Source organism: Entelurus aequoreus, linkage group LG20, assembly GCF_033978785.1.
Source record: "Entelurus aequoreus isolate RoL-2023_Sb linkage group LG20, RoL_Eaeq_v1.1, whole genome shotgun sequence".
NCBI lineage: Eukaryota > Metazoa > Chordata > Actinopteri > Syngnathiformes > Syngnathidae > Entelurus > Entelurus aequoreus.
This window is the reverse complement of record NC_084750.1, coordinates 16174356-16201292: the sequence shown is the minus strand read 5'-3', so window position 1 is coordinate 16201292 and position 26937 is coordinate 16174356. Positions and strand designations below refer to the sequence as shown.

The 26937-nt window shown below is 35.2% G+C and overlaps 1 protein-coding gene across 1 annotated transcript in view; it reads right to left on the bottom strand.

Moving 5' to 3' along the window:
* The window catches only part of LOC133635958 (rap guanine nucleotide exchange factor 5-like), a 174382-nt gene that overhangs the window by 36449 nt on the left and 110996 nt on the right, over positions 1–26937 (bottom strand). Inside the window, exons 12-13 of the mRNA XM_062029474.1 lie at positions 6484–6562; positions 6180–6324 (exon numbers count right to left, since the gene is read on the bottom strand). Of these exons, the coding sequence (XP_061885458.1) occupies positions 6180–6324; positions 6484–6562 (224 nt within the window). The remainder of the gene's footprint in view (positions 1–6179; positions 6325–6483; positions 6563–26937) is intronic.

Here is a 26937-nt window from a genome sequence, read left to right as displayed (position 1 = left end):
ACATTAAATAATACTTACTTATGAACCAATGTATTAGAAAAATTACAACAACAATAATAAACACTGTTAAATGTGTAAGTGAACATTAATATTTTGATACAGGCAGAAGTTTTGACGAACTATGTCATGCAGTTAAACAATCGTATTATTATTATTATTATTATATTCTTACATGGGGAATAACAACAGTAAGAATGTTCGAAAATTAGCAAAAAATCGATTTGTAAAGAGAAAAAGCTGAAATGTTCTTACAAATAAATAATCTTAATGTAATTCGCCAGCTATAATACAAAGCTGACACAAAGTTTTGTCTTAAAATATTAATAGCATCTGTTTTTAGCACAATTAATAATTAATTGTATTATACCAAGTCACATACAACACAAAGTTGTAAGTACACAAATACATATATGTTTTTAGAGTTAAAAAAAAAAAGAAATAAATAAAAACAAAATTAAATATCAAACAGGGTTTAGTTAGTTAATCAAAACATTAAATAATACTAACTTATGAATCAATTCATTAGACAAATAATAAAAACTGTTAAATGTGTAAGTGAACATTAATATTTTGATACAGGCAGAAGTTTTGACAAACTATGTTATGCAGTTAAACAATCGTATTATTATTATTATTATTATTGTTATTATTATATTCTTACATGGGGGGAAAAACAACAGTAAGAATGTTCGAAAAAGAGCAAAAAATCGATTTGTAAAGACAACTACAATTAAATAATCTTAATGTAATTCTCCAGCTATAATACAGAGCTGAGACAAAGTTTTGTCTTAAAATATTAATATCTGTTTTTAGCCTTTTTCTGTTGACAAAATAAAAATATATCAAAACGGCCCCCGCGTACTTTGACTTTTCAGTATGTGGCCCTTGGTGGAAAAGTTTAGACACCCCTGATCTAAAATATTAGAAGCTTTTCGAAATAAAAACAAAATTAAAAATCAAACAGGGTTTAGTTAGTTGATCAAAACATTAAATAATACTAACTTATGATTCAATTCATTACAAAAATTACAACAACAATAATAAACACTGTTAAATGTGTAAGTGAACATTAATATTTTCATACAGGCAGAAGTTTTGACAAACTATGTCATGCAGTTAAACAATCGTATTATTATTATATTCTTACATGGGGAAAAACAACAGTGAGAATGTTCGAAAATTAGCAAAACATCGATTTGTAAAGAGAAAAAGCTGAAATGTTCTTACAATTAAATAATCTCAATGTAATTCGCCAGCTATAATACAAAGCTGACACAAAGTTTTGTCTTAAAATATTAATAACGTCTGTTTTTAGCACAATTAATAATTAATTGTATTATACCAAGTCACATACAACACAAAGTTGTAAGTACACAATTACATATATGTTTTTAGAGTTAAAAAAAACAATAAAAAAAATAAAAACAAAATTAAATATCAAACAGGGTTTAGTTAGTTAATCAAAACATTAAATAATACTAACTTATGAATCAATTCATTAGACAAATAATAAAAACTGTTAAATGTGTAAGTGAACATTAATATTTTGATACAGGCAGAAGTTTTGACAAACTATGTTATGCAGTTAATCATATTATTATTGTTATTATTATATTCTAACATGGGGAAAAACAACAATAAGAATGTTCGAAAAAGAGCAAAAAATCGATTTGTAAAGACAATTATAATTAAATAATCTTAATGTAATTCTCCAGCTATAATACAAAGCTGACACAAAGTTTTGTCTTAAAATATTAATAACGTCTGTTTTTAGCCCAATTAATAATTAATTGTATTATACCAAGTCACATACAACACAAAGTTGTAAGTACACAAATACATATATGTTTTTAGAGTTAAAAAAAAAAAGAAATAAATAAAAACAAAATTAAATATCAAACAGGGTTTAGTTAGTTAATCAAAACATTAAATAATACTAACTTATGAATCAGTTCATTAGACAAATAATAAAAACTGTTAAATGTGTAAGTGAACATTAATATTTTGATACAGGCAGAAGTTTTGACAAACTATGTTATGCAGTTAATCATATTATTATTGTTATTATTATATTCTAACATGGGGAAAAAGAACAATAAGAATGTTCGAAAAAGAGCAAAAAATCGATTTGTAAAGACAATTATAATTAAATAATCTTAATGTAATTCTCCAGCTATAATACAGAGCTGACACAAAGTCTTGTCTTAAAATATTAATATCTGTTTTTAGCCTTTTTCTGTTGACAAAATAAAAATATATCAAAACGGCCCCCGCGTACTTTGACTTTTCAGTATGTGGCCCTTGGTGGAAAAGTTTAGACACCCCTGATCTAAAATATTAGAAGCTTTCGAAATAAAAACAAAATTAAAAATCAAACAGGGTTTCGTTAGTTGATCAAAACATTAAATAATACTAACTTATGAATCAATTCATTAGAAAAGTTACAACAGCAATAATGAACACTGTTAAATGTGTAACTGAACATTAATATTTTGATACAGGCAGAAGTTTTGATAAACTATGTTGTGCAGTTAAACAATCGTATTATTATTATATTCTTACATGGGGAAAAAACAACAGTAAGAATGTTCGAAAATTAGCAAAAAATCGATTTGTAAAGAGAAAAAACTGAAATGTTCTTACAAATAAATAATCTTAAAGTAATTCGCCAGCTATAATACAAAGCTGACACAAAGTTTTGTCTTAAAATATTAATAGCACCTGTTTTTAGCACAATTAATAATTAATTGTATTATACCAAGTCACATACAACACAAAGTTGTAAGTACACAAATACATATATGTTTTTACAGTTAAAAAAAAAAGAAATAAATAAAAACAAAATTAAATATCAAACAGGGTTTAGTTAGTTAATCAAAACATTAAATAATACTAACTTATGAATCAATTCATTAGACAAATAATAAAAACTGTTAAATGTGTAAGTGAACATTAATATTTTAATACAGGCAGAAGTTTTGACAAACTATGTCATGCAGTTAAACAATCATATTATTATTGTTATTATTATATTCTTACATGGGGGAAAAACAACAGAAAGAATCTTCGAAAAAGAGCAAAAAATCGATTTGTAAAGACAATTACAATTAAATAATCTTAATGTAATTCTCCAGCTATAATACAGAGCTGAGACAAAGTTTTGTCTTGAAATATTAATAATATCTGTTTTTAGCCTTTTTCTATTGACAAAATAAAAAAATATCAAAACGGCCCCTGCGTACTTTGACTTTTCAGTATGTGGCCCTTGGTGGAAAAGTTTAGACACCCCTGATCTAAAATAAAAACAAAATTAAAAATCAAACAGGGTTTAGTTAGTTAATCAAAACATTAAATAATACTAACTTATGAATCAATTCATTAGAAAAATTACAACAACAATAATAAACACTGTTAAATGTGTAAGTGAACATTAATATTTTGATACAGGCAGAAGTTTTGATAAACTATGTCGTGCAGTTAAACAATCGTATTATTATTATTATTATATTCTTACATGGGGAAAAACAACAGTAACAATGTTCGAAAAAGAGCAAAAAATGTATTTGTAAAGAGAAAAAGCTGAAATGTTCTTACAAATAAATAATCTCAATGTAATTCGCCAGCTATAATACAAAGCTGAGACAAAGTTTTGTCTTAAAATATTAATAGCATCCGTTTTTAGCACAATTAATAATTAATTGTATTATACCAAGTCACATACAACACAAAGTTGTAGGTACACAAATACATATATGTTTTTAGAGTTAAAAAAAAAAAATAAAAAAATAAAAAAAAAATTAAATATCAAACAGGGTTTAGTTAGTTAATCAAAACATTAAATAATACTAACTTATGAATCAATTAATTAGACAAATAATAAAAACTGTTAAATGTGTAAGTGAACATTAATATTTTAATACAGGCAGAAGTTTTGACAAACTATGTTATGCAGTTAAACAATCATATTATTATTGTTATTATTATATTCTTACATGGGGGAAAACAACAATAAGAATGTTCGAAAAAGAGCAAAAAATCGATTTGTAAAGACAATTACAATTAAATAATCTTAATGTAATTCGCCAGCTATAATACAAAGCTGACACAAAGTTTTGTCTTAAAATATTAATATCTGTTTTTAGCCTTTTTCTGTTGACAAAATAAAAAAATATCAAAACTTTGACTTTTCAGTATGTGGCCCTTGGTGGAAAAGTTTAGACACCCCTGATCTAAAATATTAGAAGCTTTCGAAATAAAAACAAAATTAAAAATTAAACAGGGTTTAGTTAGTTGATCAAAACATTAAATAATACTAACTTATGAATCAATTTATTAGAAAAATTACAACAACAATAATAAACACTGTTAAATGTGTAAATGAACATTAATATTTTGACAGAGGCATAAGTTTTGACAAACTATGTTATGCAGTTAAACAATCGTATTATTATTATTATTATATTCTTACATGGGGAAAAACAACAGTAAGAATGTTCGAAAATTAGCAAAAAAAACGATTTGTAAAGAGAAAAAGCTGAAATGTTCTTACAAATAAATAATCTTAATGTAATTCGCCAGCTATAATACAAAGCTGACACAAAGTTTTGTCTTAAAATATTAATAGCATCTGTTTTTAGCACAATTAATAATTAATTGTATTATACCAAGTCACATACAACACAAAGTTGTAAGTACACAAATACATATATGTTTTTAGAGTTAAAAAAAAAGAAATAAATAAAAACAAAATTAAATATCAAACAGGGTTTAGTTAGTTAATCAAAACATTAAATAATACTAACTTATGAATCAGTTCATTAGACAAATAATAAAAACTGTTAAATGTGTAAGTGAACATTAATATTTTAATACAGGCAGAAGTTTTGACAAACTATGTTATGCAGTTAATCATATTATTATTGTTATTATTATATTCTAACATGGGGAAAAACAACAATAAGAATGTTCGAAAAAGAGCAAAAAATCGATTTGTAAAGACAATTATAATTAAATAATCTTAATGTAATTCGCCAGCTATAACACAGAGCTGAGACAAAGTTTTGTCTTAAAATATTAATATCTGTTTTTAGCCTTTTTCTGTTGACAAAATAAAAATATATCAAAACGGCCCCCGCGTACTTTGACTTTTCAGTATGTGGCCCTTGGTGGAAAAGTTTAGACACCCCTGATCTAAAATATTAGAAGCTTTCGAAATAAATTAAAAAAAAAAAATCAAACAGGGTTTAGTTAGTTAATCAAAACATTAAATAATACTAACTTATGAATCAATTCATTAGAAAAAATACAACAATAGTAAAAACTGTTAAATGTGTAACCGAACATTAATATTTTGATACAGGCAGAAATTTTGACAAACTATGTTGTGCAGTTAAACAATCGTATTATTATTATTATTATTATTATATTCTAACACGGGGGAAAAACAACAGTAAGAATGTTCGAAAAAGAGCAAAAAATCGATTTATAAAGACAAAAAGCTGAAATGTTCTTACTAATAAATAATCTCAATGTAATTTGCCAGCTATAATACAAAGCTGACACAAAGTCTTGTCTTAAAATATTAATAACGTCTGTTTTTAGCCTTTTTCTGTTGATAAAATAAAAAAATATCAAAACGGCCCCCGCGTACTTTGACTTTTCAGTATGCGGCCCCTGGTGGAAAAGTTTGGACACCCCTGATTTAAAGGGAAATGTGGGGAGGCGTGGCCGGCAGACCGACAGCGAGGCGGGGCACGCCGGGGCCGACCCTGAGATGGCGGCGAGGAGGCGTGGCCGGGATCGACGCCGAGATAGATGTCAGGTGCTTGGATCGCCCACCTGGGCACAATTATATAATCTTCTCTCGATGAATAAAGGGGCGGCAGCCGAGAACGACGGGGCAGAAGGATTTGGAGAGCCAGCAGCGCATGAGGAGCGGAAGCGACCAAGCTGTAGACGCAGACGAAGACGAGGGAGGCTGAAAAGTGAGCCAAAGAGCGAGCAGAGAAGAGGAGCTGAAAAGCGACCTGCACGAAGTTTTATTTGAAAAAATAAACAAAGTCACAACCCTGCTCGAAGTAATGTCTGTACTTGGTGGTCCATGGAACCCAGTCGACAGTGCAAGTCTGTCACAGGCACATTTTCCAAACAGTGGGGTGAAGACGAGTGAAGTTGGGTACCTTCATGAAGCCCCGAACATGCTCCTCCTCTTTCAGGAAGTCCTTGTAGAGTCGGCTCCAGTGGGAGACCAGCTGCAGGACCTTGCGCTTCCTGAAGAGGGCGTCCTTGCCCTCCTCCTGGCCGCGGCTGCGTGCGCTGCTGTAGGTGAGAGCAGTCAAGGAGAAGAGTAGTGCAATCGCGTGTGTGTGTGTGTGTGTGTGTGTGTGTGTGTGTGTGTGTGTGTGTGTGTGTGTGTGTGTGTGTGTGTGTGTGTGTGTGTGTGTGTGTGTGTGTGTGTGTGTGTGTGTGTGTGATGAAGGATATTGTCCCAGCAGGGCTTGACAGAGGTCGTGGGTGGACATGAACACCAGGTAGGTCAACAGGAAGTCATCCAACAGCACTTCTGAAGCAGAACAAACACCTCATTAGGGCTGCAACTAACGATTAATTTGACAATCGATTAATCTGTCGATTGTTACTTTGGTTAATCGATTAATAATCGGATAAAGGAGACAAACTACATTTCTATCCTTTCCAGTATTTTATTGGGGAAAAAAAACAGCATACTGGCACCATACTTATTTTGATTATTGTTTCTCAGCTGTTTGTACATGTTGCAGTTTATAAATAAAGTTTTTATTTTTATTTTTTTTAAAGCCTCTGCGCATGCGCATAGCATAGATCCAACGAATCGATGACTAAATTAATCGGCAACTATTTTTATAATAGATTTTAATCGATTTAATGGATTAGTTGTTGCAGCCCTACACCTCATTAGCCACATCAACACTCTCTTGGCAGAAAAAAGCATTCCAAAGATCGGCCACATGTCAGCATGTGCAGTGAAGCACACCCCCAATACATGCATACAGTATATTGGTAAGGGTATATTCTAGAAATTCAAATATTATTCATGACGTCTTTTACTTAGTGGTGTCCCGATACGACTTAAGATACGATACTGATATTGCAGCCTTGATGTTGGACTATACCGATGTTATTTCAGTTTCAGTTTATTTGGAACATGCATACGATACAACGTAGTGCATCACATATTTCCAGTTGTTTCAATACAGCACGTCCGAAAAGGAGTAGGAAGAAGCAGAGCTTATTTAGTCCTACCCCTTTTGATGATCTAATCCAGATGTGTCAAAGTGGTTTTCACTGAGGGCCACATGGCAGTTATGTTTGGCCCCAGAGGGCCGCTTCTAACAGTGAATACTATTATTACACCATTTTTTAATGCATTTTATTAGATTTTTTTTAAACTAAAATGTAAAAAAAATATGGTAAATTGCAATAATTTCACCTCAAAATGTAGTGTATGGTAAAATGTACATTAGTTTTTTTTTACTGTGAATAAAAAAACTGCAATTTTACAATAACGTTTTGGCACCTGAGCTGCCAGATTTCTTTTTTTTATTTTTTTTTATTTTTATTTTTTACCACAAATCAACAAGTGTAGATTTTTCAGGGTATTACTGTAAATGCCAAAAGGGCACCACGGTTTATTACAGTAAAAAAAAGTACTATTTTTTTTTCATTTAGAGAAAAATGCTGTAAAAACCACAATAAATTTCACAACTTGAAATCTATCGCTACTTTTACATAGCACAATTTGATAACTTGCTTTGAAATCATTATTATTAGTATTTATTTCTATTCAAAAAATGGTTTGAATGATTGATAATATATTTTTGCATGATTAGACAATATTTTGTCGATTACATGGAGTACATATATTTTTTCTCTCTCCCAAAATAGAAATGTAGAAAGAATACATTTAGTAAGAAAAGTTACAGTACTTTATATTGTCTAATTATGCAAAAATATATTATCAAACATTGAAACCATGTTTTAAATATAAATAAATACTAATAATAATGATTTCAAGGAGAGTTATCAATCAAGAAATTGTGCAATGTAAAAGTAGCAATAGATTTCATGGTAAAATTGTGTTTTTTTACTGTGTTTTTTACAGCATTTTTCTCTAAATGAAAGAAACAGCACTTTTTTTTACTGTAATAAACTGTGGTGTCGTTTTGGCATTTACAGTAATACACCGAAAAATCTACACTTGTTGATTTGCGGTAAAACAAACAAACAAACTGGCAGCTCAAGTGCCAAAATGTTACTGTAAAATTGCAGGTTTTTTTATTTACAGTAAAATTCTGGCAACCGAGCTCCCTTTTTTAAACCACAGTTTATTACAGTAAAAGTTTTTTTTTTCATTTACAGAAAAATGCTGTAAAAACCACAGTAAATTTCACAATTTGACCATGAAATCTATTGCTACTTTTACATAGCACCATTTGATGGATTACTTGCTTTGAAATCATTATTATTAGTACTTATTTCTATTCAAAAAATGGTTTGAATGATTGATAATATATTTTTGCATAATTAGACAATATTTTGTCGATTACATGGAGTACATATATTTTTTTTCTCTCCCAAAATAGAAAGAAAGAATACATTTAGTAAGAAAAGTTACAGTACTTTATATTGTCTAATTATGCAAAAATATATTATCAAACATTGAAACCACGTTTTAAATATAAATAATTACTAATAATAATGATTACAAAGCGAGTTATCCATCAAAAAATTGTGCAATGTAAAAGTATCAATAGATTTCATGGTAAAATTGTGTTTTTTTACTGTGGTTTTTACAGCATTTTTCTCTAAATGAAAGAAACAGCACTTTTTTTTACTGTAATAAACTGTGGTGTTGTTTTGGCATTTACAGTAATACACCGAAAAATCTACACTTGTTGATTTGTGGTAAAAAACAAAAAACAAACTGGCAGCTCAAGTGCCAAAATGTTACTGTAAAATTGCAGGTTTTTTTATTTACAGTAAAATTCTGGCAACTGAGCTGCCTTTTTTAAACCACAGTTTATTACAGTAAAAAAAAAGTACTGTTTTTTTTTTTATTTAGAGAAAAATGCTGTAAAAACCACAGTAAATTTCACAATTTGACCATGAAATCTACTGCTACTATTACATAGCACCATTTGATAGATAACTTGCTTTGAAATCATTATTATTAGTATTTATTTCTATTAAAAAAATGGTTTGAATGATTGATAATATATTTTTGCATAATTAGACAATATTTTGTCGATTACATGGAGTACATATATTTTTTTTCTCTCCCAAAATAGAAAGAAAGAATACATTTAGTAAGAAAAGTTACAGTACTTTATATTGTCTAATTATGCAAAAATATATTATCAAACATTGAAACCATGTTTTAAATATAAATAATTACTAATAATGATTTCAAAGAGAGTTATCCATCAAAAAATTGCGCAATGTAAAAGTAGCAATAGATTTCATGGTAAAATTGTGTTTTTTTACTGTGGTTTTTACAGCATTTTTCTGTAAATGAAAAAAACAGCACTTTTTTTTACTGTAATAAACTGTGGTGTTGTTTTGGCATTTACAGTAATACACCGAAAAATCTACACTTGTTGATTTGCGGTAAAAAAAAAAACATACAAACTGGCAGCTCAAGTGCCAAAATGTTACTGTAAAATTGCAGTGTTTTTTATTTACAGTAAAATTCTGGCAACTGAGCTGCCTTTTTTAAACCACAGTTTATTACAGTAAAAAAAATTGACGTTTTTTTTTTTCATTCAGAGAAAAATGCTGTAAAAACCACAGTAAATTGCACAATTTGATGGATAACTTGCTTTGAAATCATTATTATTAGTGTTTATTTCTATTCAAAAAATGGTTTGAATGATTGATAATTAGGGATGTCCGATAATGGCTTTTTGCCGATATCCGATATTCCGATATTGTCCAACTCTTTAATTACCGATACCGATATCAACCGATACCGATATCAACCGATATATGCAGTCGTGGAATTAACACATTATTATGCCTAATTTGGACAACCAGGTATGGTGAAGATAAGGTGCTTTTTAAACAAATTAGTAAAATAAGATAAATAAATTAAAAACATTTTCTTGAATAAAAAAGAAAGTAAAACAATATAAAAACAGTTACATAGGAACTAGTAATGAATGAAAATTAGTCAAATTAACTGTTAAAGGTTAGTACTATTAGTGGAGCAGCAGCACGCACAATCATGTGTGCTTACGGACTGTATCCCTTGCAGACTGTATTGATATATATTGATATATAATGTAGGAACCAGAATATTAATAACAGAAAGAAACAACCCTTTTGTGTGAATGAGTGTAAATGGAGGAGGGAGGTTTTTTGGGTTGGTGCACTAATTGTAAGTGTATCTTGTGTTTTTTATGTTGATTTAATAAAAAATAAAAAAAATAAAAAAATAAAAACGATACAGATAATAAAAAAAACGATACCGATAATTTCCGATATTACATTTTAACGCATATATCGGCCGATAATATCGGCAGGCCGATATTATCGGACATCCCTATTGATAATATATTTTTGCATAATTAGACAATATTTTGTCGATTACATGGAGTACTTTTTTTTTTTTCTCTCTCCCAAAATAGAAAGAAAGAATACATTTAGTAAGAAAAGTTACAGTACTTCATTGATACATATTATTTCCAGACTTTTCAGGGCCAAATAAAATGAAGTGGCGGGACACATTTGACACCTGTGATCTAATCTGAATAATTAACACTCTTTTTCATTGACTAATATTCCCTGAAGGGAAAATGTCTTACACACTTTTTACTTCTACTTACAAATCTTTAGGGCGAGCAGGCAAAGGATAGGAGAAAATCTCTCCTGGTCACTAATTACTTTAGCTTTTGTTTGTTTGTTTCAATCCTCGGCCTCTAAATGAAGTTATGCAAGTCACAAAAAAAAGGCTTGGCTTTGGAACAAGTGTTTGGCTCTTACGCAGTTCAAGTTTGCCACTTGCAAGGTTATTTTGTGCAAAGTCCTGCAGGGTTCAAACCAAGGGCTCGGACATTTTAAGGGGAACGACGAAGCTAACAATCAAAGCAAACCATCTGGTGCCTGAAACAGTTGGTTTGGCCTGGGAGGATGTACGTTCTGTCAGGCACGGGGCGAGGAAATCAATTATAGACGAGAGAGCAGAGTCGAGGACGTTAAGAATTGATGAACTTCTCTTTATATATAGATACAGTCGGGGCGTGACGATACATGTGGCTGTAGCCGTCCGTTTGATACCGTGGTCTGGGTTCGGCACCACTATCAATTAAATAATACACAATTTGATCTATTTAATATGTCATCATAGACTTCGACAAACTTCATTGATCCCCGAGAGAAATTGTTCAGACCAAACTGCAGACAGACGCCACATGCAAAGTGAGTTTGTTGCACTACTGCACCGGTGACAAACTCAAGGACGGGGGGCCAGAGCTGGCCCGCCACATCATTTTATGTGGCCCGCGCCAGCAAAGTACCTTATATTTCCCCATTAAATGTATTCGGTTTTTCCATTTTGATGGAAAAAATAAATATAATGCATTAAATTGCATAACTTTTCAACTTTAATAGTATCCAACACTGTAACAAATATATGTGACCCGTGCTGGCAAAATGAGTCGGAATACGCACAGGCTAATTTTGACCTACAGGCAAATAAGTGAAAAAAATGTATCTTGGTTGAAATTGAGATTTTCACAAAAATGAGTCCATAAAGCCACAATCTAGCGATCCCAATCATCGAAATAGCAAGAAAACATCTTAAATCACCTATATTTGAAGGTTTTGTACGAGGTATGTCTTCAGAAATGAGTCCTTTGTGTTAAAATTCCTTGAGAAAATCAAGTGTTTTCAACGCTCACTCGCGGCAATAAGGGGGAATCCCCCTAGCCATATTTGGTATCATTGTGACGCCAAGTTTGCCTACTTTCTAAAAATGAGCATGGAATTCCCGATGACGCCATTCTGAACCAATATAATTCGAGTTTTTAAACCTGTCCCGACGTAAACAAATCCGTCTTGTTGCTAACCGGAACACCGGTCGCTGTGAGGCGTACCCTCATTGGTTGAATCACCCCTCGCGGTGCATTGTGGTATCATGGCAGCGCCCTGATGAAAAACAACACACAGTAATTCGAGCGGAATATTTGGTGAAAAAAGGTGATTTTCGAACATTTAATTATTATTTTTGTGGATAAGTTAGACTGTTTTACATTCCGTAATGGATTTAGAAGGTGGAGAGGGTACACAGGCGGTTGCAAGTGCGCTAAATTCACTGCAGTCGGCGAATCTTCTTAGTGCTGCTGGTCAGGATTATTACGGACAGCTGACCAGCTGACAAACTGACCAGTGAACAAAAAAACTGACATAACAGTGTTGACATTTTTGTACATAACCGTTTTCAATAGAGTTGAATATATATTTTTCCTTTAGACATGGGATTTGACTTTAATTGTACCAATTTTGGTGTTGCTACAAGGACTTTTAAGGTATGGTTGCTATGGAGTTTTGTTTTGGAACATTCTGTTCTGGAACAGTAAACTTTAAGCTGGTTTTTCTCAAAACGGACCCTCAAACTTGGTCGACTTCAATCGGATGTAACTCTGTCATTTTCTGTCCGATTCCAACAAACCATATATCATTTTGAAGGTCTTTAGATGGAGAATGTGTAAATAACAATAACTCAGTTTTTAAAATTTCCTCATTGTGACTCATTTTGCCAGCACATGCTTACCAAACATGTAAAGACAAAAAAAACTAATAAATACTTGTTTGACTTTGTCAGAATAATTGTATCTAAGTTATCACAAAACTTTGTGTTACATTGAGTTCAGGTCGCCCTGCCAGAGGACAAAAGCTGTCTTTGATCCTACCAAGCAGAAGGCTTGTAAAACTCCAGTGTGTACGATGGGAAGCGACATGAAGGCATCGGTTTCTTTCTTCTATTGTAATCCACAGGAAGATTTTGTATTGACCCGAGATCTACAAAGCGGAGAGGAAGCAGGGCCTGACTCCCCTCCAGGCACCTTTTCTTTGAACTGTTTTGTAACAAAGGCGATGGCTGTTTACGACCCCCCCTCCCTTAGAAACAGCTGTTGCCATGTAATCAGGGAAAGTCCAAATAAAAGAGGAGGCGTACAATCTTTCGTCAGAGCGTGGTGGAGACTGTCAAAGAGTACAGCCCAGACCTTTCTCCTCAATTGAGCTAAATTGAATTCTGTCTGTTTAATTCCTTGCTTCTTGTCTTGTTTAATAGATGTCATCAGTGTTTGAACCTGACAGACTTATGATTTCAAAGCAAGTTATCCATTAAATTGTACTATATATATATATATATATATATACATATATATATATATATCATACTTGCCAACCCTCCCGTTTTTAGCGGGAGACTTCCGGTATTCAGCGCCTCTCCCGATAACCTCCCGGCAGAGATTTTCTCCCGACAAACTCCCGGTATTCAGCCGGAGCTGGAGGCCACGCCCCCTCCAGTTCAATGCGGACCTGAGTGGGGACAGCCTGTTCTCACGTCCGCTTTCCCACAATATAAACAGCTTGCCTGCCCAATGACGTCATAACATCTACGGCTTTTAGAGAGTGGAGTGCACAACTGCGCACACAACAAGGAGACGAAGCAGAAGAACGAGGAAGTTACAGACATGGCGACGCCGTCGACGAGCAAGATGAGGAAATACGCTTGCAAGTTCCAAAACGAATGGAAACAAGAATTTCAGTTCTTCCAGGACAGTTCGAAGGGGAAGGTGTATGTAATTATGTTGCCTGTACATTTTGTAAAACAGACTTCTCCATTGAACACGGTGGCCGAATCATGAACGGAGGAGAAGTTAAACAGGACAATACTGCCATCTACTGGATAGCCCCCGGAACACTGATATTCAAGTATTTATTTTATTTATATGTATAATAAAATAAATATACATACATATATATATAGCTAGAATTCACTGAAAGTCAAGTATTTCATACATTATATATATATATATATATATGAAATACTTGAGTTGGTGAATTCTAGCTGTAAATATACTCCCCTATTAACCACACCCTTAACCACGCCCCACCCGACCCCCCCACCCCCCACCTCCCGGTATCGGAGGTCTCAAGGTTGGCAAGTATGATATATATATATATATATATATATATGAAAATTTACAGTGGTTTTAATAGCATATAACTGTAAATCGAAAAACTACTACTTTTTTTTTTTTTTACAGTCAAATTCTGTGGACTGAGCTGCCAGTTTTTTAACGTAAAATCTATACGTTTTTTTGGTGTCTTACTGTAAATGGATTTAAAGTAAAAAACTAAACAAAAGGCAGATCAGTTGCCAGAACTTAAAAAAAACCCAGTGGTGCTGTTTTTCTTTTTACACTAATACGTTGTAAAAAAAAAAAAAATAATCTGAACCTGAACCAAGAATGTCGTTGTGGCCTGTAGCCCTTTGAGAGACTTGTGATTTAGGGCTATATAAGTAATCATTGATTGATTGATTGATTTTATTCCCTGAGAGGAAGACGCGCATAACAGGGTTTAGGGCAGGGCTCTCTTCCTTGGGTGAATGTGGAAATACTGTCAAAGCGCTTTGAGTACCTTGAAGGTAGAAAAGCGCTATATAAGCATAACCCATTTATCATTTATTTATTATCTTCCTTGAAGAGTCTCAATATTTCTGTCCACCATGACTGTAAATGAAATGCATTTTACATTTTATTGTCCTTCTCTTGCTGCCTCCATCCACTACAATATTTCAATATTTTAATTTCATATTTCATCCCCGCCTGTCTACTATACACCTGCTACACTGGCTGTGATGATGAATATCCATTTGCGTCCACAACATATGCCCTCCACATTTGCCTGCTGGCACACACACACACACCACAAAGTCAAAGACAACACCACCCTCCCACACAAGCAGCACCCTGATGAAGAACTCATCCAACTCTGACCTTGGGGGGCTTTATCTCTCGTGAGACGCGGGAGAGAAAGAGTCTGCATGCCCAACTGATGGCACTAATCCGCCGCTGTTCTTTGTTGTGTGAGCGTTTGTTGTTACGTGTGCACACGAGGAAGCCGACACGGGAGCGTGTTCGAGCCTGTTCAACATACCGCAGCAGTACTGTAAATACAGCGATGCCTGGAGCCACCCTACAGGGTCTACAGTACATACAAGGGCTGCATGATTTTGAGAATAAAAAGTAAAGTGCGATTTTTCTCTTCAAAATTGTTATTGCGATTCGATCAGCGATTTTTAGATATCATAAAACCGGGAAAATAACAGAGTGATCATTTTTACGGTGCGTTCAAGGACTGCAGAACAGAGTGGGACGCCACAACACCTACCGGAAATAATACATAACAATAATAGATTTTTATTTGTTATGCAGTTTTCATTTAAATACATCTTTAAGCGCTACAGTACAAACCGATGTTTAAAGCAACGAATGCTTAATCATTAAAACGGATCAAATATTTTATATAGATTCAGTGTTTCCCACACATTCATTTATTTGTGGCGGCCCACCACGAAAGAATTACGTCCGCCACAAATAGTTTTTTAAAAAAATTTAATTTAATTTAATTTTTTTTTTTGTCCTGTCCAGCTTCTCAGGCAAATCATATAGTTGATGTAGATGCCCATATCGGCTGTTCAGATTTACTTTACAAAAGAGAAGTGTAGGATACTTCTCTTGTTGCCTTATTTGTATTTGACCACTACTGTTTTCTGTTTATTTCTTACTGACTGTGGCAGGACACCTCTGCCTCTGTTTCACTTTATGTTGCTGGTAAATAATATGGTTGTAGTAGTAGGCTGAAGTTAAATTATTTAGTATGCACTAATTAAAGGGGCAGAGCTTTAAGAGACATTTTAGCTTTTATATTTTATAAGATATATTTTTTGTAAGAACCACAATTAATAAATATATTTCAGTGAATAACTTATTGTTCAAATCTGTATATAAATACGTACATAAAGTGTTGTAATTATATTGTAAAATGGATGGATGGATGGACGTTTAAAACAAAACTGTTATTATTAATTAGTAGGTATACATTTTTTGAGCCTTTTTAGAGAAAATCATATCATTGTAGTAAATTATGCAAATACTCGATGATGTCATGGTGACCACGCCCATAGCCACGCCCCCACCGCCACGGGTATCTTGGTAGTTTATGGGAAACACTGAGATTATTTAATAGTGCGGAAATATGACCATATCACACCAACTCTCAAATCCCTTCACTGGCTTCCTGTTCCACTCCGGATTGAATTCAAAGTCTCTGCTAACCCACCAGGGCCTCCATGGAAATGCCCCCCCCTCTACCTCAAAGAACTACTCACCCCCAAATCCTCCACACGACACCTCCGCTCCGGACAGGCTAACCTCCTCCAACCTCCGAGGACAAAGCTACGAACAATGGGAGACCGGGCTTTCTGCTTCCGCCGCTCCCAGTCTGTGGAACGCTCTCCCTGACCACCTGAGGGCACCACAGACTAAAAAAAACCCCTTCTTTTTAAAAAAAACTTTTTTTATATACCGTATTTTTCGGACTATAAGTCGCAGTTTTTTTCATAGGTTGACTGGAGATGCGACTTATACTCAGGAGCGACTTATGTGTGAAATTATTAACACATTAGCGTAAAATATCAAATAATATTATTTAGCTCATTCACATAAGAGACTAGACGTATAAGATTTCATGGGATTTAGCGATTAGGAGTGACAGATTGTTTGGTAAACGTATAGCATGTTCTATATGTTATAGTTATTTGAATGACTCTTACCATAATATGTTACGTTAACATACCAGGCACCTTCTCAGTTGGTTATTTATGCCTCATATAACGTACACTTATTCAGCCTGTTGTTCACTATTCTTTATTTATTTTTATTAGGGTCCGCCTGTACCTTGTATAAAGGACTCTCACAGGGAGTCCTTTGTACAAGGACAAAGGACACTATTGTTATTGTAAGGTTTATTATTATTATTCCGCAGCTTTGCGCTCTACTTTGCCCCCCTTAACATGCTTCAAAACTCACCAAATTTGATACACACATAGAAAAATGTGCCCCAACCACTTTAGTAATTTTAATCTTTTAACTTTTAACGTCTGCACTGTTTTTATTTTTATTGTCTGCATTTTAATTTTGCTTTTATTTTCTTTCATTTCACTTTGTTGTCTGTGAAGCACTTTGAGTCTGCCTTGTGTATGAAAAGCGCTATACAAATAAAGTTGCCTTGCCTTGCCTTGCCTAAAAAAAACTAAAAAAAATTGCGCTCTAGCGCCCCCTAGGAAGAAAACTGCCTGTAACTCCAAGTACGAATGTCGTAGAGACATGAAACAAAAACTTCTATGTAGGTCTCACTTAGACCTACATTTCATAATTTAACATCCTCGGGCAAAAACCAACAGGAAGTTGGCAATTTCCCCTTCAAGACAAAAAATTACTAAAAACACAATTTTTTGCCTCTTTGAGCTGTAATTTGACCCCTTTAAAATACTTCAAAACTCACCAAACTTCTCACACACATCAGGACTGGTGAAAATTGTGATCTAAAAAAAAAACCAAACTCCAAAACTCAAAATTGCGCTCTAGCGCAATTTTTGAATAAAACAGAGACAAAACTGCTTCTCAGAGGAAAACACAGACAAAACTGCTTGTAACTTCCGGTAGGAACGTCTTAGAGACACGAAACAAAACCTCTACGTAGGTCTCACTTAGACCTACATTTCATAGATTGACATCCTTTAACAAAAATCAACAGGAAGTTTGCTATCCCTCCTTCAAAACAAATGTTTTGTTTAATCTGGTCACCAAACATCAAACATTATCTCCTCTGAGCGCGTTTGTCGTTTCGGCTTGAAACTACTACAGGAGAGAGAGTGAACCCTTCTGATTAAAAGTTGACGACGGCGTTTTGGAAGGAGCTACCGTTTTGATTTTACGAGCCTTCAAAGACCCGCTGCGCTGATGCTTCTCCGCTGCCTATAATGACAATGTGAAATGGAATTGTTTCTTTTTTGTCCTCAAAATTCTACACACAATACCCTATAATGACAATGTGAAATGGATCCGCTGCTGTGATTTTACGCGCCTTCAAAGAAAACAACCACTGTGCCGCAGCACCTAGGAAAAAAAAACAGACACAACTTCCTCTAACTCCCAGTACGAATATCGTAGAGACACGAAACAAAAACCTCTATGTAGGTCTCACTCAGGACTACCACTGGACAAAAGTATTGGGACACCTAGGACTAGCACCAGCCAAAATGCGGACCCGACCAACGCTGCTTGCAGCTTTAATTTTAAATTGCCTTTCAAATGTCTATTCTTTGTGTGGGCTTTTATCAAATACATTTCCCCCAAAAATGCAACTTATATTTGTTTTTTTCCTTCTTTATTATGCATTTTCGGCCGGTGCAATTTATACTCCGGAGCGACTTATACGCCGAAGAATACGGTATATGAATACTAGTTTTAGCTATTTGGCTGTTCTAGTTTTTATTAGGGACCGAGTCCCTTTGGGACAGAGGACCCTATTGAATTTCTAGCGTTTTATTATTATACCGCCGCCTCTTTGAGCTGTAATTTGACCCCCTTAACATGCTTCAAAACTCACCAAATTGGACACACACATCAGGACTGGCGAAAATTGCGATCTAATCAAAAAACCAAACCCCAAAACTCAAAATTGCCCTCTAGCGTCCCCTAGGAAGAAAACACAGACAAAACTGCCTCTAACTCCCAGTAGGAATGTCGTAGAGACATGAAACAAAAACCTCTAGGTAGGTCTCACTTAGACCTAGATTTCATACACTGCCAACCCCCAGCAAATATCAACAGGAAGTTTGCAATTCCCCCTTCAAAACAAAAGTTGAGTAAAAACAGTCACCTTTTTTCAAACATTATCTCCTCTGAGCGCGTTTGTCGTGTCGGCTTCAAATTAGCACAGGAGAGAGATTGAACCCTTCTGATTAAAAGCTGATGAAAGAGTTTTAATTACTGCTCCGGTTTGGATTTTATGAGCCCTCAAAGTCGGTCCCGTCCATTGCTGCTTGCAGCTTTAATTTTTATTTATTTTTTATTTTTATTTCTTTAATTATCTTTTTAATTTTATTTCATTTTTTAATACACTGTAGCACTTTGAGGTTCTTTACTCAATGTAAAGTGCTTTTTACAAATAAAATCTAAACTCACCAAACTTTTCACACACATCGGGACTGGTGGAAATTGCGATCTAAAAAAAAAACCGAACCCCAAAACTCAAAATTGCGCTCTACCGCAATTTTTGAATAAAACACAGACAAAACTGCTCCTCAAAGGAAAGCACAGACAAAACTGCTTGTAACTTCCGGTAGGAACGTCTTAGAGACATGAAACAAAAACCTCTATGTAGGTCTCACTTAGACCTACATTTCACAGATTGACATCCTTCAGCAAAAATCAACAGGAAGTTTGATATCCCCACTTCAAAACAACATTTTTGTACAAAGCGGTCACCAAACATCAAACATTATCTCCTCTGAGCGCGTTTGTCATTTCGGCTTCAAACTACTACAGGACAGATTGAACCCTTCTGATTAAAAGTTGACGACGGCGTTTTGGAAGGTGCTACCGTTTTGATTTTACGAGCCTTCAAAGACCCGCTGCGCTGATGCTGCTGCGCTGCCGCAGCACCTAGGAAAAAACCACAGACAACACTTCCTCTAACTCCCAGTACGAATATCCTACAGACATGAAACAAAAACTTCTATGTGGGTCTGACTTACAGCTAGATTTCATACACTGACATCCTTCAGCAAAAATCAACAGGAAGTTGGCAATCACCCCTTCAAAACAAAAGTTTCATAAAAACACTCATGTTTGCCTCTTTAAGGTGTAATTTGACCACCTTAAAATACTTCAAAACTCACCAAACTTTTTGCACACATCAGGACTGGCGGAAATTGCGATTTAATTAGGACTAGCCCCTGCCAAAGATGCGGACCCGACCAACGCTGCTTGCAGCTTATTATTATTATCAATATATTTTTTTGTGGTCCCCTTTATTTAGAAAAGTATCGAAATACATTTTGTTACCGGTACTAAAATATTGGTATTTGGACAACCCTATGGTATAGTTCAGGGGTCACCAACCTTTTTGAAACCAAGAGCTACTTCTTGGGTACTGATTAATGCGAAGGGCTACCAGTTTGATACACACTTAAATAAATTGCCAGAAATAGCCAATTTGCTCAATTTACCTTTAACTCTATGTTATCATTAATAATTAATGATATTTACACTTAATTGAACGGTTTAAAAGAGGAGAAAACACGAAAAAAATGACAATTAAATTTTGAAACATAGTTTATCTTCAATTTTAACTCTTTAAAATTCCAAATTCAACCGAAATAAAGAAGAGAAAAACTTAAAAAAATAATTTATGGAACATCATTAGTAATTTTTCCTGATTAAGATTAATTTTAGAATTTTGATGACATGTTTTAAATAGGTTACAATCCAATCTGCACTTTGTTAGAATATATAACAAATTGGACCAAGCTATATTTCTAACAAAGACAAATCATTATTTCTTCTAGATTTTCCAGAACAAACATTTTAAAAGAAATTCAAAAGACTTTGAAATAAGATTTAAATTTGATTCTACAGATTTTCTAGATTTGCCAGAATAATTTTTTTGAATTTTAATCATAATAAGTTTGAAGAAATATTTCACAAATATTCTTCGTCGAAAAAACAGAAGCTAAAATGAAGAATTAAATTAAAATGTATTTATTATTCTTTACAATAAAAAAAATAAATTTACTTGAACATTGATTTAAATTGTCAGGAAAGAAGAGGAAGGAATTTAAAAGGTAAAAATGTATATGTGTTTAAAAATCCTAAAATCATTTTTAAGGTTGTATTTTTTCTCTGAAATTGTCTTTCTGAAAGTTATAAGAAGCAAAGTAAAACAATTAATGAATTTATTTAAACAAGTGAAGACCAAGTCTTTAAAATATTTTCTTGGATTTTCAAATTCTATTTGAGTTTTGTCTCTCTTAGAATTAAAAATGTCAGGCAAAGCGAGACCAGCTTTCTAGTAAATAAATAAAATAAAAAAAAGAGGCAGCTCACAGGTAAGTGCTGCTATTTGAGCTATTTTTAGAACAGGCCGGCGGGCTACTCATCTGGTCCTTACGGGCACCGCGTTGGTGACCCCTGGTATAGTTGTTAATAAATGACCTAGGAGGCAACATTCTTCTTTGCGATTTAGTGAAATAAAAAAGCCAGCGGTGACGGCAGGAAGACGACCAACAGAAACGGAGTCATCTTTTTAGTGGCCGGATGATGTCATTTACGATGGCATCACCTGTGCCTTTGTTACAAATGAAGTGCAACCCTTGAATGCATCACCCTTATTGCGCCTGCAACACTAATCGAAATCACGGTGCCGCAAGTCTTATCGACAATTTGGATATTATTTGAAGCCACAAGAAGTCCAGTCAACATGTCTAAAGATGACAAAAAGGAAGTCAATTTCGTCCATCGGGACAGATTTCTCGCCGAAATGTTCACCAAGGCGGAGAGATCTGTCAAACCGCACACCACGTTCCAAGTCAACCCCTTCAAGAAAACTCACATCCTACCAGACACGCCCACTCGCATGGACCCGTCAACAGTCATCGCCAAACTCAAGGCGATCGACAACAAAGATGCGGGGAAAGCCAAGTCGGACTTGGACCCCAGGGGCAAGCAGAAAGAACAGTGGGATCCCGAAGCGGAGGAACTGCGGCACAGACTGCGCTGCAACCAGCGCATGAAGGAGGGTCTGGACGGACAAATAATGGAGAGGCTGAAGGACAAGGACGAGGAGAGGCGGCAGAAGGAGGAGGAACAGGGGGCGCTCAAGCAAATGGACCGCATGTACGAGCAGGAGCTGGAACAGACGGCCCAGGACAAGGCCTTGGCCAAGAAGAAACTCTACCAGGTAATACAGCAAGACATCGCCGAGCACAAGTTGGAAGGTGAACGGGAGAAGCACCGAGAAAAGATGGAAGAGAAGCGCTTGGCGCAAATGCAACTGGACTTGCTGGAGACCTACTGGAAGAGGAAATGGACCAAGAAAAAAGTGTCCAAGGGCAGCAAGAACCTGTAAGGACCCCCGAGAGCGCCTTAGAGGAACGGCAGCAGTCAAGCAGCGCCTCGGCAATGAGGTCAAACCGAGCCGGTGGAGAGAGCGTCCCGAAATCGCTCTGCGGAGTGAACCACGGGCCCCTGAACGCATCATCGCCCAGCAGGAAGTGCGAGCCAAGAAAGGTTGCTGCTCCGACTGGGGGAGACCGTCCTACATACTGATGTCAGCCACCACAAGGACATAATAAAGCAGCACTTGGAGAGAAAGAGGGTGTGGATAATTATCTTCATAAACCTACAGTGAAATACATTACGGTGCAAGTCAGACAAGGACCAAATAAAGTTTTTGCATTCCCCCCACGCTTTGAACTCTGCGGCTTATAAAATGGTGCAGCTAATTTAGGGATTTGTCTTCGTTATCGGCCATAAGGTTTTGTATTCGACAAATAGTTTTAATAGAACACTGACAGAGAAAAGGTGTGTTATTTTTTGTGCTATGGCGCCAACAAGGACCGAATAAGGAAGTTTTTGTATCCCCTCCCCCGCTTTGCACTCTGCGGTTTATAAAATGGCGCAGCTAATTTATGGATTTGCCTTCGCTATCCGCCATAATGTTTTGTATTCGACAAATAGTTTTCATAGAACACTGACAGAGAAAAGGTGTGTTATTGTTTGTGCTATGGCGCCAACAAGGACCAAATAAGGAAGTTTTTGCATTCCCTCCCCACGCTTTACACTCTGAGGCTTATAAAATGGTGCAGCTAATTTAGGGATTTGTCTTCGTTATCGGCCATAATGTTTTGTATTCGACAAATAGTTTTAATAGAACACTGACAGAGAAAAGGTGTGTTATTTTTTGTGCTACGGCGCCAACAAGGACCAAATAAGGAAGCTTTTGCATTTCCCCCCCCCCCACGCTTTGCACTCTGCGGCTTATAAAATGGCGCAGCTAATTTAGGGATTTGTCTTCGTTATCGGCCATAATGTTTTGTATTCGACAAATAGTTTTAATAGAACACTGACAGAGAAAAGGTGTGTTATTGTTTGTGCTATGGCGCCAACAAGGACCAAATAAGGAAGCTTTTGCATTTTTCCCCCCCACGCTTTACACTCTGCTGCTTATAAAATGGCGCAGCTAATTTAGGGATTTGTCTTCGTTATCGGCCATAATGTTTTGTATTCGACAAATAGTTTTAATAGAACACTGACAGAGAAAAGGTGTGTTATTTTTTGTGCTACGGCACCAACAAGGACCAAATAAGGAAGTTTTTGCATCCCCCCCCCACGCTTTGCACTCTGCGGTTTATAAAACGGTGCAGCTAATTTAGGGATTTGTCTTCGCTATCGGCCATAATATTTTGTATTCGACAAATAGTTTTCAGAGAACACTGACAGAGAAATGGTGATATTTTTTGTGCTATGGCGCCAACAAGGACCAAATAAGGAAGTTTTTTGCATTCAACCACCCCCACGCTTTGCCCTCTGCGGCTTTTAAAACAGTGCAGCTAATTTATACATTTGTCTTTGCTAACAGCCATAATGTTTTGTATTCGACAACTAGTTTTCATAGAACACTGACAGAGAAAAGGTGTTATTGTTTGTGCTATGGCGTCAACAAGGACCAAATAAAGAAGTTTTTTGCATCCCCCCCCCCACGCTTTGCCCTCTGCGGCTTATAAAATGGTGCAGTTAATTTATACATTTGTCTTCACTATTGGCCATAATGTTTTGTATTCGACAAATAGTTTTCATAGAACACTGATAGAGAAAAGGTGTGTTAATGTTTGTGCTATGGCGTCAACAAGGACCGAATAAGGAAGTTTTTGCATTCCCCCCCACGCTTTGCACTCTGCGGCTTATAAAACGGTGCAGCTAATTTATGGATTTGTCTTCGCTAACGGCCATAATGTTTTGTATTCGACAAATAGTTTTCATAGAACACTGACAGAAAAAGTGTGTTATTGTTTGTGCTATGCTTCTTTATGCTAACATTAACACTAGCTTTTCAATTTTTTTTTTTTACTGGTATCATTATCAGTCAAATATTTTGTCACTTGACACATGCCGACTGTTAACATGCTAATGTTAACAGGCTGAATGCTAACATTAGCATGCTATTAGCATGTTAGCAATTGACTAACATTATCAAGGAGCTTTTTGACATTGGAATGGTTTGAATCGATTTGAAAGCAGTGTTTCCCACACATTCATTTATTTGTGGCGGCCCGCCACGAAAGAATTACGTCCGCCACAAATAAAAAAATACAAATAAAATAAAAATATATACCGTAATTTCCGGACTATAAGCCGCTACTTTTTCCCCTCGTTCTGGTCCCTGCGGCTTATACAACGGTGCGGCTTATTTGCGGCCTGTTCTTCTCCGACACCGACGAAGAGGATTTCGGTGGTTTTAGTACGCAGGAGGAAGACGATGACACAATGATTAAAGACTGACTTTTCATATACCGGTAGGCTGGTTATTTTGATAACGTACAGGCGAGCACCTTGTATTACTTTGCACTGTTGTATTATTTGTACTCTGCACGAATGCTGTTCGCCATGTCAAAGATGTGAAAGTTTGATTGAATGATTGAAAGATTTATAGTTAATAAATGGGACGCTTTGCGTTCCCAAACAGTCATCTCTGTCCCGACAATCCCCTCCGTGGTAGCAGGAACCCCTATATACTACGCTAATTGCACATCAAAACCCTGCGGCTTATAGTCGGGTGCGGCTTATATATGGAGCAATCTATATTTTCCCCTAAATTTAGCTGGTGCGGCTTATAGTCAGGTGCGGCTTATAGTCCGGAAATTACGGTATATATATATATTTTTTTTTGTCCTGTCCAGCTTCTCAGGCAAATCATATAGTTGATGTAGATGCCCATATAGGCTGTTCAGATTTACTTTACAAAAGAGAAGTGTAGGATACTTCTCTTGTTGCCTTATTTGTATTTGACCACTACTGTTTTCTGTTTATTTGTTACTGACTGTGGCAGGACACCTCTGCCTCTGTTTCACTTTATGTTGCTGGTAAATAATATGGTTGTAGTAGTAGGCTAAAGTTAAATTATTTAGTATGCACTAATTAAAGGGGCAGAGCTTTAAGAGACATTTTAGCTTTTACATTTTATAAGATATATTTTTTGTAAGAACCACAATTAATTAATATATTTCAGTGAATAACTTATTGTTCAAATCTGTATATAAATATGTACATAAAGTGTTGTAATTATATTGTAAAATGGATGGCTGGATGGACGTTTAAAACAAAACTGTTATTAATTAGTAAGTATACATTTTTTGAGCCTTTTTAGAGAAAATCAAATCATTGTAGTAAATTATGCAAATTACTCGATGATGTCATGGTGACCACGCCCATAGCCACGCCCCCACCGCCACAGGTATCTTGGCAGTTTATGGGAAACACTGGAAAGTGTTAGCTTTTTATGTGCAAGCAACATTAGAGTCAGATATGTCGTTACTTAACGCATCCCAACTGTTAGCATGTGAGCGTTTTAGCAAATTTGACAGGTTTAAACCTCAGAGTCAAACATTTTGCTATTTGACACAAGCCAACTGTTCGCATACTAGCTTTTTTTTTAGCTAATTCATCAGGTTTATACCTCAGTCAAAAATGTTGTGACTTGCTAACTGTTGAAATTTCAGTTTGGCTTTGCCTGTTTTAGCATAGGGACACAATTTATAGCATTTTCATGATGACCTGTCTCTGGTCAAGGATGTTTTCATGCTTCTGTTTCTTTTAGAGTGTGGATACAATAAATGTATTTAGAACAAGAGATTACATTAGCTTAGGCTGCTGCCCCCGCAACCTGACCTCCGATAAGTGGAAGAAGATGGCTGGATGGATGGATAGTTATAATCTAATTTATACTGGCAAATTAACAACTACATAACAGTATCCATTAGCAGTACTGTGAGCAATTATTAACTTTGTGAACATTGTTGACTGCTTTTGTAAGCTGCAATTCTTGCTTCAATTCGTCTTCCCGCGGGATAGAATTGCCTGATGCATGGTGGGAAATTGCTTTTCAATCAAGAAAGTGTTTTTTGAGGTGGCACGTAATAGAGCACATATCAGAATTGTATAGTTCAGGGCTTGATGCCTAATAATGTGTAGGATGTTTGCTTTTAAAAGCCCGCGGAAGGTGTTTTGCGGTGCCGCCCTGAGGGAGTCATTTCACCAGGCCATTAGAGCGTTTAACCTTTCTAATACTTCTCACGTCAACAGGCGCTGACATGGCTGACAGGCAGCAAAATGCGGTGTGAGTGCTGAATAATGCAAGCGCGCCCACAAAAGCATGTTAGGTTTTGTTCTAACTTGTTGCTTGCCATTAAAAATTCATTGGAACGTGCGGAAAGTTTGCTTGGTATTTTGCAAAAACACAACTGCTATTGCCAAATATGTTATTGACACTATTGTGCACATGAAGGTTTCTTTTCACCCCTTAAAATGCACAATAACACAAAAGGAGTAACAGTTTCACATTATGTGGATAAATGTTTGTTTACAAGAACATGATGTTAAACACGTTAAGTGCATATATATATGTATATAAATGCAAATGTTTATATGTAAACATACATATATGAATTTGTGTATATATATGTATATGCATATGTATCTATATATATATATATATATGTATATGCATATCTGTGCATATATATGTATATGCATACGTATATGT